Raw genomic sequence first — 17,867 nt, 5'->3', positions numbered from 1 at the left:
GAATTATTCTCTTACGGGAAAAAATTGATGGATCAGATTTAATCACAAGTAGAGCAAACCAACGGTGGATAACATTTAACATACTCACGAATGAGATATATATATATATTGGTTTAATATATATATATATTGCATATTCGTTTTCACCAGCAGGAGAAACTTTGTTATATATCGTGTAGAAAGATATTAAACCAATGAGTTAATTTATTGTAATCAAATGGAATTAAAATCGCCCTCTTTGTGCAAAAAGGTACCATGTGATATTGAAATTAGATTGCACATGGTACTTGTTTGCATCAATGGGGCGAAATGATCTTCTCCTTCATTGTAATTCGATTAAATTTGGATATTGCATATTAACCTTTATGAATCATGTACATAATTAATTGCAAGTATGAACGTGCATAAATTGCCTTGACCGCCAAAATGTGTTTAATCAGTGTTTGTTCCTGATGTCTTCTTGTATGAATAGTCCCGTTGTGTGTAGGCACTATTTACTTTCCTTGATTCTAGAACTATGAGATGGTTAGAAATTGTGTGGCGCTGTCTATGGACCTTCGATATTTCACCATTGTTAAAATGACCATAGAAGACAATGGTAAAACACTGTTAAAATTCATATTTTCCGTGTACTAGTTTACAATTTCGAAATAATATGTGTTGCGAAAAAAAGAAGATTATGGTCACGTTCATGATTAGTATGCAGTTAAAATATACTTTTTCTGAAATTCTTAATTTTTTCTTTTTAAGCCATCTTGCCAATGAGCGAACTTTTTATACGTTTAATCGCTGTGTATGTTAATATAGTTCATTACATTGACTCATCAGTTTTGTATTGATATTTTGGATGTCCTGCTTTTAAACTTAACCGCTTTAACGTCCATTCAATGTTATAATTAAAACAAATCGATCTTACTCACTATTGTGTTACTTGAGAAAATCGGGCGCTGCTTATAAGTTAACTGTTTTTTCGTTCCGATACCTATGCACTGCCAATAAAGCAACAGTGTAACCAGAACGACGACTGTGTTGGGAACTCTGTTGATGTTTGGATTTAATTTGCGCATCGAATTGTTTCGTGCCTTGAGGCTATCTCTGTCAAGGACAAAGAATGCAGTAGTGACTTAAGTGACTTAAGATTCAAATTTACATTAACCCCGTGTATTATCCAAAAACTAAGATTAAAGTGCATTACTTGTTATGTACCATTATTTTCATTAGATGATCTGTACAATATGATATCAGATATGAAATGTAGTTGTAACAGATGAATGTCATTACAGATTTAGGACAGATATTTCCGTTGCCGTTTACAGTCAAGAAGATTTGTGTGCGGTCCACTTTACAGCCACATACTCATCTAGATGAACACAGCAACATGAATCTCCCTTACAAGTTTCGCAAACTTGGTTTAAAGACCCTTTACACGGTAGCGCCAAAATGTGTAAATATGTTAATAGTGTATTGTCAGAAACATAAGACTTACGTATAAAACGTTAAATGTATTGAAAGGTTAATTGAAAACCTTATAAAGAAACTAATTTAAGAAATTGTGACCTGACGTTTACAAGCAAATATTCGTATTTGGTTTGAGTATGAATTGTATTTGATAACATCCTTATAATTATTTACTTCACGAATAAATAAATAAGCAATTCTGATAATGGTTTGTCACAACCTCTATTTTAAAAAAACACACGAAGATACACTTTTATTAGTTTAAATATCAATGCAAACTGCTTTTATAATTATGTTTACTAAAGTTATTTCCTAAGGGTATCTTACATTTATCGCAAAAAAAATCTCATATTTAGAGTAAAGCAAAAAACTAACTCAGAATATTCTTGAAACTGTGTCCGATGTGTGTTTTAACAACGCAAAAAAACATTAAAACAAAAAGATAGAGAAAGGGAGGCTTGTGGTTACATCATGCGGCTTATGGATAGATATGGCGCAGATAAGCAAGAATTCCGAACTGCTGCTCAAGCAGTTTCAAAACAGCACAGAAGACTGCCAGACAGTCTGCAATAAGAGTGTCCTTTGACAATGTGAGTAAACACACTGTAATGTAACGTACTTATCTTGTGTATTACATGTATTTATAGCACTGCAATTCCTGTTTAAAATAGACATGTGACCGTATGAAATACATGCCACCGCATTCATGATTTATCTAAAAACTCTTTTTACTTTAAAAACAATGTACACAAAGGTATTCCATGGCCATACAATGAGCAATTATTGGCCTTAGTTTCATGCACAACCATTGTTAGACCATGATTGTTTATGATAATACATGGCTCTCGGGCACAATCTATATCTCTCTAGTGCCATGGTGAAGGCTGGTCTGGCCACGAATATCAGGCATGATTATGGAATTTTTCCAAGTTAGCTAAACATAGTCTTTTTAAAATATCGATGAACAAAACAACATAAAATTGGAGAACTTGAGTACTTTAGAACCAAAAATGAATAATTGTGAAGTTGATAATGTTTAAAGATTGGCCGTGTGTAATGGTATCTTCATGTGCATACAATTTCCAATGTTTAAACAAAATCCAAAAACATGCTGTCACATATCGACGAAAGAAAATATTCATTTTATACTTGTTACTTGTTATTATTACATGTTTATGCGCTAATAGGTAAACAGCAAGCTGCTTCGGACTGGTAACATATGTCGACATGATTCATAACCTTTGAATTAAGTATCATGCACGTGTTCAACTTTGTTTGATTTTGCGCTTGAGTAACTGAGATTATTTTTACATACGGGATTGCTGCAAACTGTATTTAGGTTTCAAGTGCATATCGATGAATAGCAGTGTCGACTCTGAAAACTTCGTATTCGACTTCAGAATACAGCAAAATATGATTCATCGGAAATTCGTTAACGTTTATTGTTTTTAATATAATTAATATATTCTAGAAAACATTTTCTAAAAAAGCGTATATACTTTATAAATGTATTCGTTCTTGGAACTTTTCATTAAATGGTAGTGGCAACACATAGTTTGAAACGTTAATCTTTGGGTTACTTTTGTTTTTCGAATGTATATGTATGAAGCATAGGTTAACTTATACTGTTTTCTACCATTTAATGAAAACATCTCACCGTGGCCTCTAGCATGCATGATTTGTTTGACGAAAAGTGCTTGCTACTGAATTCATATTGACGTGTTTGTTTTGCCTGTTACCTAATTGTAGACATGTATTTCAAAAAACGTATTCACTATTTTAAAAATATTAAATTAAAAACACTGTTTTATATATGATATTGTTAATAAAAACAAAGTACAGTGTTTAACGTTTTTTTCGATACACGCCTCAATTGGGATTCAAACCTACGTCTAAAACAATCACCTACCTATAAAAGAATGTTCCGGCTTAAAAGTCATCAAACTGATAGTTCGCATTTGCATATACAGGTCACCTTTTCCTTACGTTACAACTATTAATGTAAAGTGATGAAACTTCACTTAGGGATGCTATCTATCTAGCTGCAGATGTTCAGTTAAAGTTTAAAAGCTTCAAGGTGTTTTACAGTGCATTATGATACATTACATCACACAACTTTTCAGTCAAGTTCCCACCGCTAAATAAATACACGCTTTATACATGTACCTTAACATTTGCTTTTATTTAATTGTGATATAGGAATGCCCTTGAAGTCTGCAAATGAAACTATCGTAATGTGATTTCTTCCTGATCTGTCTGGTGTGTTTTGGGGAATGAAGGACGCCAAGACGAAAACATTATAGACAAATGTCCACGCCGATACGACATTGAAATAGTTGGTTTTCTTTCATGTTTTCAAGGGCGCAAAAACGACAACATGACACAACTTCAATCAATCAAGGCATCAATCTTTCCACTAAAAAATGCGTTATGTTATACAAATTATTTCACGTATACGTGTTAGCAGACACTTTGTTGTGACGCGTTATTTTTCCCGTTAAATATCATATTGGTGTAGTTCTGAAAGATAGAAAAACGAGACGCGACAAACATATGACATGTCGATTGGTTTGGATGTTTACTGATGCAAAGCAGCTTAATATATCAATATGACCTTACATGTTCATATAATAAAACATATCATATTTCATCAATATTGATGTCAATTACCCACCGCAGTGTTATTCAATAGTGAACCCAGGTTTTAAAGAAATAATATTGAACATTGTATGAACAGTTTACAACAGTTACGTCTCTTATAGCTGCCAGCGTATGAGAACTACTGACCCAAACGGTGGTGCATGTAAAATGTCACAAAAGCGAGGCAATAGTAATACGATTGCGAATGTTTTATTATATCATTATTATTATTATATCACTTGCAACACCAGCTGCTGGCAGTTTTATATAAGTTTCCCTCTGCTAAGACATGCCGTTTTCTGCGTCGTGGATATAAATACCTGTATATTATAATTGATCACATATCATTACCAATCTAATACGATGAAATTAAGTACGAAGTATGCATGATCAAAGAAAAGAATGCAACAAGAAATTCACTATGATTACATATATAACCGCATCTTATTATTGATTCTGATTTACGTGTGTATTTTTTATACATGTGTATTTTTTAATACATGAGTGACTTTTGAAAGCCTGGGGATACTTTTAAAAGCGTGGGGATATTGTTTTGATCTCCGCGTTCTGTCCGTCCGTCCTGGACACTAACTCCTCCTACACTATTAGCACTAGAACCGTAAAACTTACACACATGGTAGCTATGTGCATATGTGCGACGGTGCACTATTTGGAATTTTGATCTGACCCCTGGGTCAAAAGATATGGGTAAATAAAAAAATGGGTAAAATGGGTAAAAAATAACTTATTTTACTACCAACATGCGACGCACATGCAAATAATTTTTGACCCAGAGGTTAGATCAAAATTCCAAATAGTGCACCGTCGCATATATGCTCATAGCTACCATGTGTGTAAATTTCAACGTTCTAGTGTTAATAGTGTAGGAGGAGATAGTGGCCGATGGTGGTTGGGGTGAGGCCGGGTCAAACCTTTTTACTCATTGTTTAGGTTATTTTACATTTACCTCTTCATTTCTACACCGATTTACTTCCAATTGATACTGAACATCTCTTATTACAAAACGATCAATCTCAACTGTGCATGGCCTCATAACCAAACATGGGGCGCCCCGCCCACATAGACTACGCCAACCCAACATTTTGTTTTAACATAACTTCTTCATTTATTCAAAAATTGACTTCAAATTAATACTGAACATCTCTTATGACAACACGGTCTATCTCGACCATCCATGTCTACATTACTCACCACAGGGCCATTGATAAAGGTAAAGGCAGCTTGATTATCGTCCTCTTTCAAATTTTTGAGAGGTCCACGGGTACAATTTCCCTGTACCACCTTTTTTTTCGTACCCAAATTTTCTTTTTTGCATAATTTTTTCGTACACACAATTTTCGTACCCATGCTTTTATATCCATCCTCTTCAAAAGCATCGTCACACCAGTACTGTCAGTACTTTGATTCTTATTATTCATTGATTATCCTCACGCTCCAAATTGGAGCGGGGGGATAATGTGGTTATCTCCGCCGTCTGTCCGTCAATCCTGGCCACTATATCCTCCTACACTATTAGCACTAGAACCTTGAAATTTAAACGCATGGTAGCTATGAGCATATGTGCGACAGTGCACTATTTGGAATTTTGATCTGACCCCTGGGTCAAAAGTTATGGGGGTTGGGATGGGGCTAGGTCAGAGATTTTCATTCATTTTTTTACGTTATTTTATATTAACTTCTTCATTTCTGCACCGATTCACTTCTAATTGATACTAAACTTATCTTATGACCATACGGTCAATCTCAACTATGCATAGCCCCAATACCAACCCATGGGCGCCCCGCCCACATAGACCACGCCCACCCAAAATTTAGTTTTAACATAACTTCTTCATTTATTCACCAATTGAATTCAAATTAATACAGTGCATCTCTTATGACAACAGGGTCTATCTCGACCATCCATGTCTACATTACACACCCTGGGGCCCCACCAACATAGGACTTGCCCACCCAAAATTACCTTTTAATATAACATCTATGCGGCGTGGGGATACGCGTCGGCCTCTGCCGCGCCATTTCTAGTTAAATTATGAATCAACCCGTCATACCGTTATTAAACCGTGATTCATAAAATGGATAACGAAAAGACAAAATGGTGTTTTGTTTCGTTTACTAAGACGTGTGCCTTTTACACGGTTCAGCAATGTACAATTAAGTAAGCAAAGCATGTCCATAGGTATGTTTTCGTTTCCGCTTAATTTTCCTGCGGACATTCAACGGTTCCTTGCTGAAACTGCATCAACAGCTGCTGTGACTCTGGACTGATTTGACTCGTCTCCTCCACCCAAGATGAACACGAGTTGGTTTCCATGCGCTGCTTTTCTTTATTTACACTCCCTGTTCAAATAACAATTATAATAATACTAATAATGCTATAACTAACACTGAAAATAATAATAATAATAATAATACTGATAATAATAATAATAATAACAATAATAATAATAATAATAATAATAATAATAATAATAACAAGAGCACCGCAAAACGGGTGCCAACGCTCTGCTGAGGGTGCAGTTTTGAATAAATGAAAAGCTTGTCAGAAATATTTTTTTCTTTTAGGTCACAGTGACCTTAAACTTTGACCTAGTAACCAAAAAATGGGGTGTGGCGTGTAGAACTCATCAACAGATGACAGACAATTGAACTGCAACAAATTGACATGCGCTTATAGTTCTGATATCAACACTACATAACGTGTTTCATAGTGTTTAAAATTAGAGGGGGTAATCACGTGACAGACAAGATGGCGACGTCCATGCCGAGGCAGGTATTTTTCGTCGTTTTATTACTTGTATTATTATTTTTTATTCCGCTCACTTTCCGGCCATATTAGGAAAAAAGTTACTCGCTTTTATTTCATAGTAATATTCGCTCTATCTCTCGACTTACCTCGGTGCGAAATTTCTTAGAGGGATGACCTAATTAGGGCTCCACTAAGAAAATTTGCGGGGAGTAAAGTCGAGATATAAAGCGAAGTTAAATACGAAATAAACGCTAATCACCTTTTTACTGATATGGCTGGAAAGTGAGCGTCATTTTAAAAATAAACAAAAGTAATAAAGGGTTTAAAACGGCGAAAAATAACTGTCTCGGTGTGGACGTCGACATCTTGACTATCACGTGATTACCCCCTCTGAAAATGCGGTTTACCTACGTAGAAAAACATAATGAGATGTAAACGCAACAACAAATTCAGCTTGCATCTTGTAAAGCCGCCCCATTTTTTGAATATTGATTGTTAGAATAACGAATATTATTCAATTTTAACATTTCTTACTCAGTATGTGTAGATATAGATTACCAGTCATTGATTATGATTGTATTTAAAGACGGATACAAAAATGCTTTTAACATAAATATAATATACACTTTCCGTGCCAGACAGATATGATTAGGATACAATATGTTTTAGTATGTATTATTTCAACCGAAGTTGATGATGTGACTTGTTTATTTACGATATAAATCATATGCATAGTACAGAAGTATATTTAATAAAAATAATAAATACCTTAATTAACGTACATATATCTTAATATTATAGTGAATTACCTTGTATATATTTGAATAGCTTGGTTTGTTAATCTTATAGTAGAAACCGTTAAAATCTTCGGGATCCGCCGGATCTCGAAGTTCACTTTTTACTTTTGTCTTGATTACTGAAATAAAGTATACTATTGAACTTATTCTCTAAATGATTGGTGTATAATATATGAAACGTTTTACAAAATAGTTTACAGAAATAGCGATAAATAATACCAATACGTACACGTGTTTAAGTATGTCAATGTATAAAAGATTGTCTACACAATATTATGACCATCACATGTCGATGAAAAATTATGCAATAACAAGCATACTTACTAAAATCTGATGCACAGCCCTGATCCAAAATGGGCCTTGCCACGCACGTACAGCATTCGCACCGACCTAGAACACTTACAAACAGAACACAAAACACGAATGCTTTCATTGTCAAGAAATACATTTCCTTAAACGTGTACTCCTCACGATACGTTGTTTGCAAATGAATGCGTAACATTCCAAGTGAAAATACATCAAACTATTCAAGAAAGATCAGCATCTGACCGGTTAAGTAACCACTCCCAGTTTACACGGATGTAAACACGGATGTAAGCCTGTTGATAATCACGTCTATTTCGATGTCGTGTTATGAATAATTAGGACTGTGGCTTGTCTGTTATTTTTACCAGAAGCGTATCGCAATCCGATTAATTGTTGCTCAAAATACTTATTATCAGAATATTATAGTCACATTGATCATAATATTATAAAAATCAGGTAGACATATTTAATTGGTGCATTGTTTTAGCAAATTTAAAGCATGCCTATTTTGTTTTGATAAATTATTAAAGATTTGTGCGATTTTGTTCATCTTAGATTAACTTTGGTGATAACAAGAACACAAATTGTTTGATTTTAGTTTCTGTTCACAGCTTAACAAATCGATTATCTTGTCAGCAGAATATTTATTTATCTCTCTGATATGGTTCTGAGCGGAAATGTATAAATTGGCATGCCCATGTATTCAGTGTTCTCCATAAAATGGAGTAGCCAGCTTTATTATTTGGGTAGCCGGCAATCAAGCGCGTTGTCGCGTGCTCGAGCCGCGAGCGGCGAGTTGGGTAGCTTCGGGAGGTGTACCCCCTCCTGTCAGGGGGGTTGAGGGGACCTCCCCCTAGAACATTTTCAAATTGAAGGAGTGAAATGGTACTATCCGGCGCATTCAAGAAAGCTTTCACGATTAAGGAAATACAACATTTTTCATAGAAAATAAAATATTTATTTGAAGTCTTTCAAACTTAACAAAAAACAAACATTTTAATTACAACTGTTTTTAAATTTTAGTAATCTAAATCAGAATCTAGCTCTAATTCATGGACTTGGAGGGCAAGCTGATATTCAGTCACTCCAGATTGCAGGGCTGGATGCAATTGCACATTGCTGTTCAGGCTATTCCGCAGCAGTTGCAGGTCCTCCTACGGATTTTCCCTGTAGTGGCATTTGTTTGAACATAAGGAACTGCCACATCGTTTAAATGTGGTTAAAGACCTGTTAACGTATCCACGGCTGTGCAGAGTATTAAACAAACCATGTGATATATCAAACACGTCAAACACACGTATCTCATCCAAAAATCTTTAGAAATTTGATAGAGTTTGCACCGGTAAAAACAACACAATTCCACAGACCCTTGCAGCCCATGTTGCAGCCGTTAATAAATGCAGAAGAGCATTGTTTACACAGTCTACCGGTTGTATGCAAGGTGCTGAGTTATATTTTGGTTAGTAACACAAGGAATTACATTTAAAATGTGTAAATAAAAGGTAAATGTGTTATCGAATAAAATATGTATTACCTAAATCCCTATTTAGAGGAACAAAACTTCAACAGACTAATTAGAGGCGTTAAAATAAGGCACTCGCTGATACATGATTTTGTACATGAAATTGAAAGAATAAGTTTCGATCTAATATAATGGGTCTATTACCGGATTGTTCATTCTTCCTTAAATTGGCCTACATAAATCGGCAAGGGTTCGTTGACTGGGCACTGTATCACTTTCAGTCTCTTTTTTGTGTGGAGGCATTGTGACGTCTGCTTCTCAGCATAATTTTATCTAATTCAAACAAACACTTTTAGTACAGTGCGTTCTTGTTATGATGACTGGTCGGTGATTAAATAAGCCAGCCGTAAACTTTCCGTAGTAAGCTAAAAATACCTTTGTGACGGCAATCTTCGTCATAAACGAGCGTTTAAAAAACGGGTCGAAAAACTGTAACGTAAAGATATTTTTTGGAAAAGTAGCCGGCGCCTAAATTGTTAGTAATCGGCGAAATCGCCGGCCGCCGGTGCGTCCGAAGAACACTGCCCGGGGGCGTCTTATATTGGACATTGTCACGTTATTTTAGTTGTATTATCAGAAAAATATTGCGGATGCTATTGTTACAGATTATTTTTCTACATATATTATTTAAAACTAGCATCTGGATTCTGCGAAAAATATAAAAAACAACGTAAGCTAGGTTGATGAAACTTTGTAGATAGAGTGGAAATAAGTGTATATGAAATAGGCACATTATTTTAGCTCTGTCTGCATGTCCTTTGTCCTTCCGTCTGTTTGTTCGACTAAAAAATCTTAATCCTACAATAATTAAAAAAGTACTGAAGCTAGGTTGCTAAAATGAGTCTGTGGATAGAGGGTCATATGGGGTATAATATTTACTTAATAAAAAACATGCATATCAAGAATATATATAAACGGTTGTTTGAAAAAAAAGACAAACACTTGTAATATTACAGTTGTGATAAACAAACATGTTCAGTTTATCCATGAAACCACGTTGTTTATTTATAGGCATTTAAGGGCATATATACAACATTATGGGCAGCATGTGCATTTGTTATCCAATTATTAGTCCCACAGGACTATCGGTTTTATCAAGACCATTACGTTTATTCCAATTTTTAAGTAATTTTTAAGCACTGCATATACATCTGCTTATGATTTTCACTTGATATTTGGTTTGAATTACCAATCAATTCATTAAATTAAAAATACTTGGCTATATATAATTATATTATTGAATAAATTCTTTTCACAGAAAATTGACGGCTAAGTATATAACTATTAACTGGTACTACTCTTAAATTCCCCTGAGCACAATACCTGACATGATGTATAAAACATATTAAAAACAGCATATCAAATGGGCACGTACCAACGTTAATAAATCAGCATATTGTCTTATAATACATATGTTATACAATAAAGAACAATTTCTCCCACAGAAATTATGACTATCAGATAGCGCTTGGCGTTTCACCAACAATTCTGTTTCTCTTAATCAAATATCTGACAACAGCACGCGTCATATTAATGAACCCAAAACATGATATTACCTTTATTAAAATTCTCCCCACATGACGTACGGTACTATAAATGATTGGACTAAGAAGTGACTGGCAATCAGCTGCAAGTATTATAACTTACAGGTCTTAAAATACCCTAGCAAACATCGCCCTGCGTATTGTGTTGTGTATTTTTGAATGTGTTTATCTTTTTGTACAAACCCAGCTGGCGTCGTTTTCTACAACAACAAAACAACTTTAAAATGTCCAGTCAAGATTTTCAGTATATTGACATGGAATCGAGACGAAAGCGGCTTAAAACCAGCAATACAACATGCACATGTCTGTCTGGGGTCAACAATAATAAATGTATTCCAATAAACGCAGATTTACAAAAGACGAATAATTATATATATATTCACACAAAACCGACTAAAATTCAATGGACAAAACTACCTAACGTTCTGTGTACGTATTTGGATTGTTCGATTTGTATGAAATACATGCCACCGCATTCATGATTTATCTAAAAACTCTTTTTACTTTAAAAACAATGTACACAAAGGTATTCCATGGCCATACAATGAGCAATTATTGGCCTTAGTTTCATGCACAACCATTGTTAGACCATGATTGTTTATGATAATACATGGCTCTCGGGCACAATCTATATCTCTCTAGTGCCATGGTGAAGGCTGGTCTGGCCACGAATATCAGGCATGATTATGGAATTTTTCCAAGTTAGCTAAACATAGTCTTTTTAAAATATCGATGAACAAAACAACATAAAATTGGAGAACTTGAGTACTTTAGAACCAAAAATGAATAATTGTGAAGTTGATAATGTTTAAAGATTGGCCGTGTGTAATGGTATCTTCATGTGCATACAATTTCCAATGTTTAAACAAAATCCAAAAACATGCTGTCACATATCGACGAAAGAAAATATTCATTTTATACTTGTTACTTGTTATTATTACATGTTTATGCGCTAATAGGTAAACAGCAAGCTGCTTCGGACTGGTAACATATGTCGACATGATTCATAACCTTTGAATTAAGTATCATGCACGTGTTCAACTTTGTTTGATTTTGCGCTTGAGTAACTGAGATTATTTTTACATACGGGATTGCTGCAAACTGTATTTAGGTTTCAAGTGCATATCGATGAATAGCAGTGTCGACTCTGAAAACTTCGTATTCGACTTCAGAATACAGCAAAATATGATTCATCGGAAATTCGTTAACGTTTATTGTTTTTAATATAATTAATATATTCTAGAAAACATTTTCTAAAAAAGCGTATATACTTTATAAATGTATTCGTTCTTGGAACTTTTCATTAAATGGTAGTGGCAACACATAGTTTGAAACGTTAATCTTTGGGTTACTTTTGTTTTTCGAATGTATATGTATGAAGCATAGGTTAACTTATACTGTTTTCTACCATTTAATGAAAACATCTCACCGTGGCCTCTAGCATGCATGATTTGTTTGACGAAAAGTGCTTGCTACTGAATTCATATTGACGTGTTTGTTTTGCCTGTTACCTAATTGTAGACATGTATTTCAAAAAACGTATTCACTATTTTAAAAATATTAAATTAAAAACACTGTTTTATATATGATATTGTTAATAAAAACAAAGTACAGTGTTTAACGTTTTTTTCGATACACGCCTCAATTGGGATTCAAACCTACGTCTAAAACAATCACCTACCTATAAAAGAATGTTCCGGCTTAAAAGTCATCAAACTGATAGTTCGCATTTGCATATACAGGTCACCTTTTCCTTACGTTACAACTATTAATGTAAAGTGATGAAACTTCACTTAGGGATGCTATCTATCTAGCTGCAGATGTTCAGTTAAAGTTTAAAAGCTTCAAGGTGTTTTACAGTGCATTATGATACATTACATCACACAACTTTTCAGTCAAGTTCCCACCGCTAAATAAATACACGCTTTATACATGTACCTTAACATTTGCTTTTATTTAATTGTGATATAGGAATGCCCTTGAAGTCTGCAAATGAAACTATCGTAATGTGATTTCTTCCTGATCTGTCTGGTGTGTTTTGGGGAATGAAGGACGCCAAGACGAAAACATTATAGACAAATGTCCACGCCGATACGACATTGAAATAGTTGGTTTTCTTTCATGTTTTCAAGGGCGCAAAAACGACAACATGACACAACTTCAATCAATCAAGGCATCAATCTTTCCACTAAAAAATGCGTTATGTTATACAAATTATTTCACGTATACGTGTTAGCAGACACTTTGTTGTGACGCGTTATTTTTCCCGTTAAATATCATATTGGTGTAGTTCTGAAAGATAGAAAAACGAGACGCGACAAACATATGACATGTCGATTGGTTTGGATGTTTACTGATGCAAAGCAGCTTAATATATCAATATGACCTTACATGTTCATATAATAAAACATATCATATTTCATCAATATTGATGTCAATTACCCACCGCAGTGTTATTCAATAGTGAACCCAGGTTTTAAAGAAATAATATTGAACATTGTATGAACAGTTTACAACAGTTACGTCTCTTATAGCTGCCAGCGTATGAGAACTACTGACCCAAACGGTGGTGCATGTAAAATGTCACAAAAGCGAGGCAATAGTAATACGATTGCGAATGTTTTATTATATCATTATTATTATTATATCACTTGCAACACCAGCTGCTGGCAGTTTTATATAAGTTTCCCTCTGCTAAGACATGCCGTTTTCTGCGTCGTGGATATAAATACCTGTATATTATAATTGATCACATATCATTACCAATCTAATACGATGAAATTAAGTACGAAGTATGCATGATCAAAGAAAAGAATGCAACAAGAAATTCACTATGATTACATATATAACCGCATCTTATTATTGATTCTGATTTACGTGTGTATTTTTTATACATGTGTATTTTTTAATACATGAGTGACTTTTGAAAGCCTGGGGATACTTTTAAAAGCGTGGGGATATTGTTTTGATCTCCGCGTTCTGTCCGTCCGTCCTGGACACTAACTCCTCCTACACTATTAGCACTAGAACCGTAAAACTTACACACATGGTAGCTATGTGCATATGTGCGACGGTGCACTATTTGGAATTTTGATCTGACCCCTGGGTCAAAAGATATGGGTAAATAAAAAAATGGGTAAAATGGGTAAAAAATAACTTATTTTACTACCAACATGCGACGCACATGCAAATAATTTTTGACCCAGAGGTTAGATCAAAATTCCAAATAGTGCACCGTCGCATATATGCTCATAGCTACCATGTGTGTAAATTTCAACGTTCTAGTGTTAATAGTGTAGGAGGAGATAGTGGCCGATGGTGGTTGGGGTGAGGCCGGGTCAAACCTTTTTACTCATTGTTTAGGTTATTTTACATTTACCTCTTCATTTCTACACCGATTTACTTCCAATTGATACTGAACATCTCTTATTACAAAACGATCAATCTCAACTGTGCATGGCCTCATAACCAAACATGGGGCGCCCCGCCCACATAGACTACGCCAACCCAACATTTTGTTTTAACATAACTTCTTCATTTATTCAAAAATTGACTTCAAATTAATACTGAACATCTCTTATGACAACACGGTCTATCTCGACCATCCATGTCTACATTACTCACCACAGGGCCATTGATAAAGGTAAAGGCAGCTTGATTATCGTCCTCTTTCAAATTTTTGAGAGGTCCACGGGTACAATTTCCCTGTACCACCTTTTTTTTCGTACCCAAATTTTCTTTTTTGCATAATTTTTTCGTACACACAATTTTCGTACCCATGCTTTTATATCCATCCTCTTCAAAAGCATCGTCACACCAGTACTGTCAGTACTTTGATTCTTATTATTCATTGATTATCCTCACGCTCCAAATTGGAGCGGGGGGATAATGTGGTTATCTCCGCCGTCTGTCCGTCAATCCTGGCCACTATATCCTCCTACACTATTAGCACTAGAACCTTGAAATTTAAACGCATGGTAGCTATGAGCATATGTGCGACAGTGCACTATTTGGAATTTTGATCTGACCCCTGGGTCAAAAGTTATGGGGGTTGGGATGGGGCTAGGTCAGAGATTTTCATTCATTTTTTTACGTTATTTTATATTAACTTCTTCATTTCTGCACCGATTCACTTCTAATTGATACTAAACTTATCTTATGACCATACGGTCAATCTCAACTATGCATAGCCCCAATACCAACCCATGGGCGCCCCGCCCACATAGACCACGCCCACCCAAAATTTAGTTTTAACATAACTTCTTCATTTATTCACCAATTGAATTCAAATTAATACAGTGCATCTCTTATGACAACAGGGTCTATCTCGACCATCCATGTCTACATTACACACCCTGGGGCCCCACCAACATAGGACTTGCCCACCCAAAATTACCTTTTAATATAACATCTATGCGGCGTGGGGATACGCGTCGGCCTCTGCCGCGCCATTTCTAGTTAAATTATGAATCAACCCGTCATACCGTTATTAAACCGTGATTCATAAAATGGATAACGAAAAGACAAAATGGTGTTTTGTTTCGTTTACTAAGACGTGTGCCTTTTACACGGTTCAGCAATGTACAATTAAGTAAGCAAAGCATGTCCATAGGTATGTTTTCGTTTCCGCTTAATTTTCCTGCGGACATTCAACGGTTCCTTGCTGAAACTGCATCAACAGCTGCTGTGACTCTGGACTGATTTGACTCGTCTCCTCCACCCAAGATGAACACGAGTTGGTTTCCATGCGCTGCTTTTCTTTATTTACACTCCCTGTTCAAATAACAATTATAATAATACTAATAATGCTATAACTAACACTGAAAATAATAATAATAATAATAATACTGATAATAATAATAATAATAACAATAATAATAATAATAATAATAATAATAATAATAATAACAAGAGCACCGCAAAACGGGTGCCAACGCTCTGCTGAGGGTGCAGTTTTGAATAAATGAAAAGCTTGTCAGAAATATTTTTTTCTTTTAGGTCACAGTGACCTTAAACTTTGACCTAGTAACCAAAAAATGGGGTGTGGCGTGTAGAACTCATCAACAGATGACAGACAATTGAACTGCAACAAATTGACATGCGCTTATAGTTCTGATATCAACACTACATAACGTGTTTCATAGTGTTTAAAATTAGAGGGGGTAATCACGTGACAGACAAGATGGCGACGTCCATGCCGAGGCAGGTATTTTTCGTCGTTTTATTACTTGTATTATTATTTTTTATTCCGCTCACTTTCCGGCCATATTAGGAAAAAAGTTACTCGCTTTTATTTCATAGTAATATTCGCTCTATCTCTCGACTTACCTCGGTGCGAAATTTCTTAGAGGGATGACCTAATTAGGGCTCCACTAAGAAAATTTGCGGGGAGTAAAGTCGAGATATAAAGCGAAGTTAAATACGAAATAAACGCTAATCACCTTTTTACTGATATGGCTGGAAAGTGAGCGTCATTTTAAAAATAAACAAAAGTAATAAAGGGTTTAAAACGGCGAAAAATAACTGTCTCGGTGTGGACGTCGACATCTTGACTATCACGTGATTACCCCCTCTGAAAATGCGGTTTACCTACGTAGAAAAACATAATGAGATGTAAACGCAACAACAAATTCAGCTTGCATCTTGTAAAGCCGCCCCATTTTTTGAATATTGATTGTTAGAATAACGAATATTATTCAATTTTAACATTTCTTACTCAGTATGTGTAGATATAGATTACCAGTCATTGATTATGATTGTATTTAAAGACGGATACAAAAATGCTTTTAACATAAATATAATATACACTTTCCGTGCCAGACAGATATGATTAGGATACAATATGTTTTAGTATGTATTATTTCAACCGAAGTTGATGATGTGACTTGTTTATTTACGATATAAATCATATGCATAGTACAGAAGTATATTTAATACAAATAATAAATACCTTAATTAACGTACATATATCTTAATATTATAGTGAATTACCTTGTATATATTTGAATAGCTTGGTTTGTTAATCTTATAGTAGAAACCGTTAAAATCTTCGGGATCCGCCGGATCTCGAAGTTCACTTTTTACTTTTGTCTTGATTACTGAAATAAAGTATACTATTGAACTTATTCTCTAAATGATTGGTGTATAATATATGAAACGTTTTACAAAATAGTTTACAGAAATAGCGATAAATAATACCAATACGTACACGTGTTTAAGTATGTCAATGTATAAAAGATTGTCTACACAATATTATGACCATCACATGTCGATGAAAAATTATGCAATAACAAGCATACTTACTAAAATCTGATGCACAGCCCTGATCCAAAATGGGCCTTGCCACGCACGTACAGCATTCGCACCGACCTAGAACACTTACAAACAGAACACAAAACACGAATGCTTTCATTGTCAAGAAATACATTTCCTTAAACGTGTACTCCTCACGATACGTTGTTTGCAAATGAATGCGTAACATTCCAAGTGAAAATACATCAAACTATTCAAGAAAGATCAGCATCTGACCGGTTAAGTAACCACTCCCAGTTTACACGGATGTAAACACGGATGTAAGCCTGTTGATAATCACGTCTATTTCGATGTCGTGTTATGAATAATTAGGACTGTGGCTTGTCTGTTATTTTTACCAGAAGCGTATCGCAATCCGATTAATTGTTGCTCAAAATACTTATTATCAGAATATTATAGTCACATTGATCATAATATTATAAAAATCAGGTAGACATATTTAATTGGTGCATTGTTTTAGCAAATTTAAAGCATGCCTATTTTGTTTTGATAAATTATTAAAGATTTGTGCGATTTTG

At 34.8% G+C, this 17,867-nt stretch overlaps 1 protein-coding gene across 5 annotated transcripts in view; it reads right to left on the bottom strand.

Annotated features, from left to right (window-relative positions):
* Positions 1-17,571, bottom strand: part of LOC127838163 (uncharacterized) — a 69,884-nt gene extending 52,313 nt beyond the window's left edge. For 2 of the 5 annotated variants that reach the window (XM_052365745.1, XM_052365766.1), the window contains exons 1-2: positions 17,341-17,571; positions 17,029-17,135 (exon numbers count right to left, since the gene is read on the bottom strand). In XM_052365745.1, coding sequence (XP_052221705.1) covers positions 17,029-17,135; positions 17,341-17,518 — 285 coding nt within the window. In that variant the 5' untranslated portion in view covers positions 17,519-17,571. Of the gene's footprint in view, positions 1-7,677; positions 7,785-7,989; positions 8,177-17,028; positions 17,136-17,340 lie in introns of those variants that run through there. The other 3 variants (XM_052365761.1, XM_052365775.1, XM_052365753.1) reach the window with 3 other exon arrangements.
* Positions 17,572-17,867: the final 296 nt, after the last annotated feature.

Source organism: Dreissena polymorpha, chromosome 1 (genome assembly GCF_020536995.1).
Source record: "Dreissena polymorpha isolate Duluth1 chromosome 1, UMN_Dpol_1.0, whole genome shotgun sequence".
NCBI lineage: Eukaryota > Metazoa > Mollusca > Bivalvia > Myida > Dreissenidae > Dreissena > Dreissena polymorpha.
The sequence above is the reverse complement of the archived record's forward strand: the minus strand, read 5'-3'. Positions and strand labels throughout refer to the sequence as shown.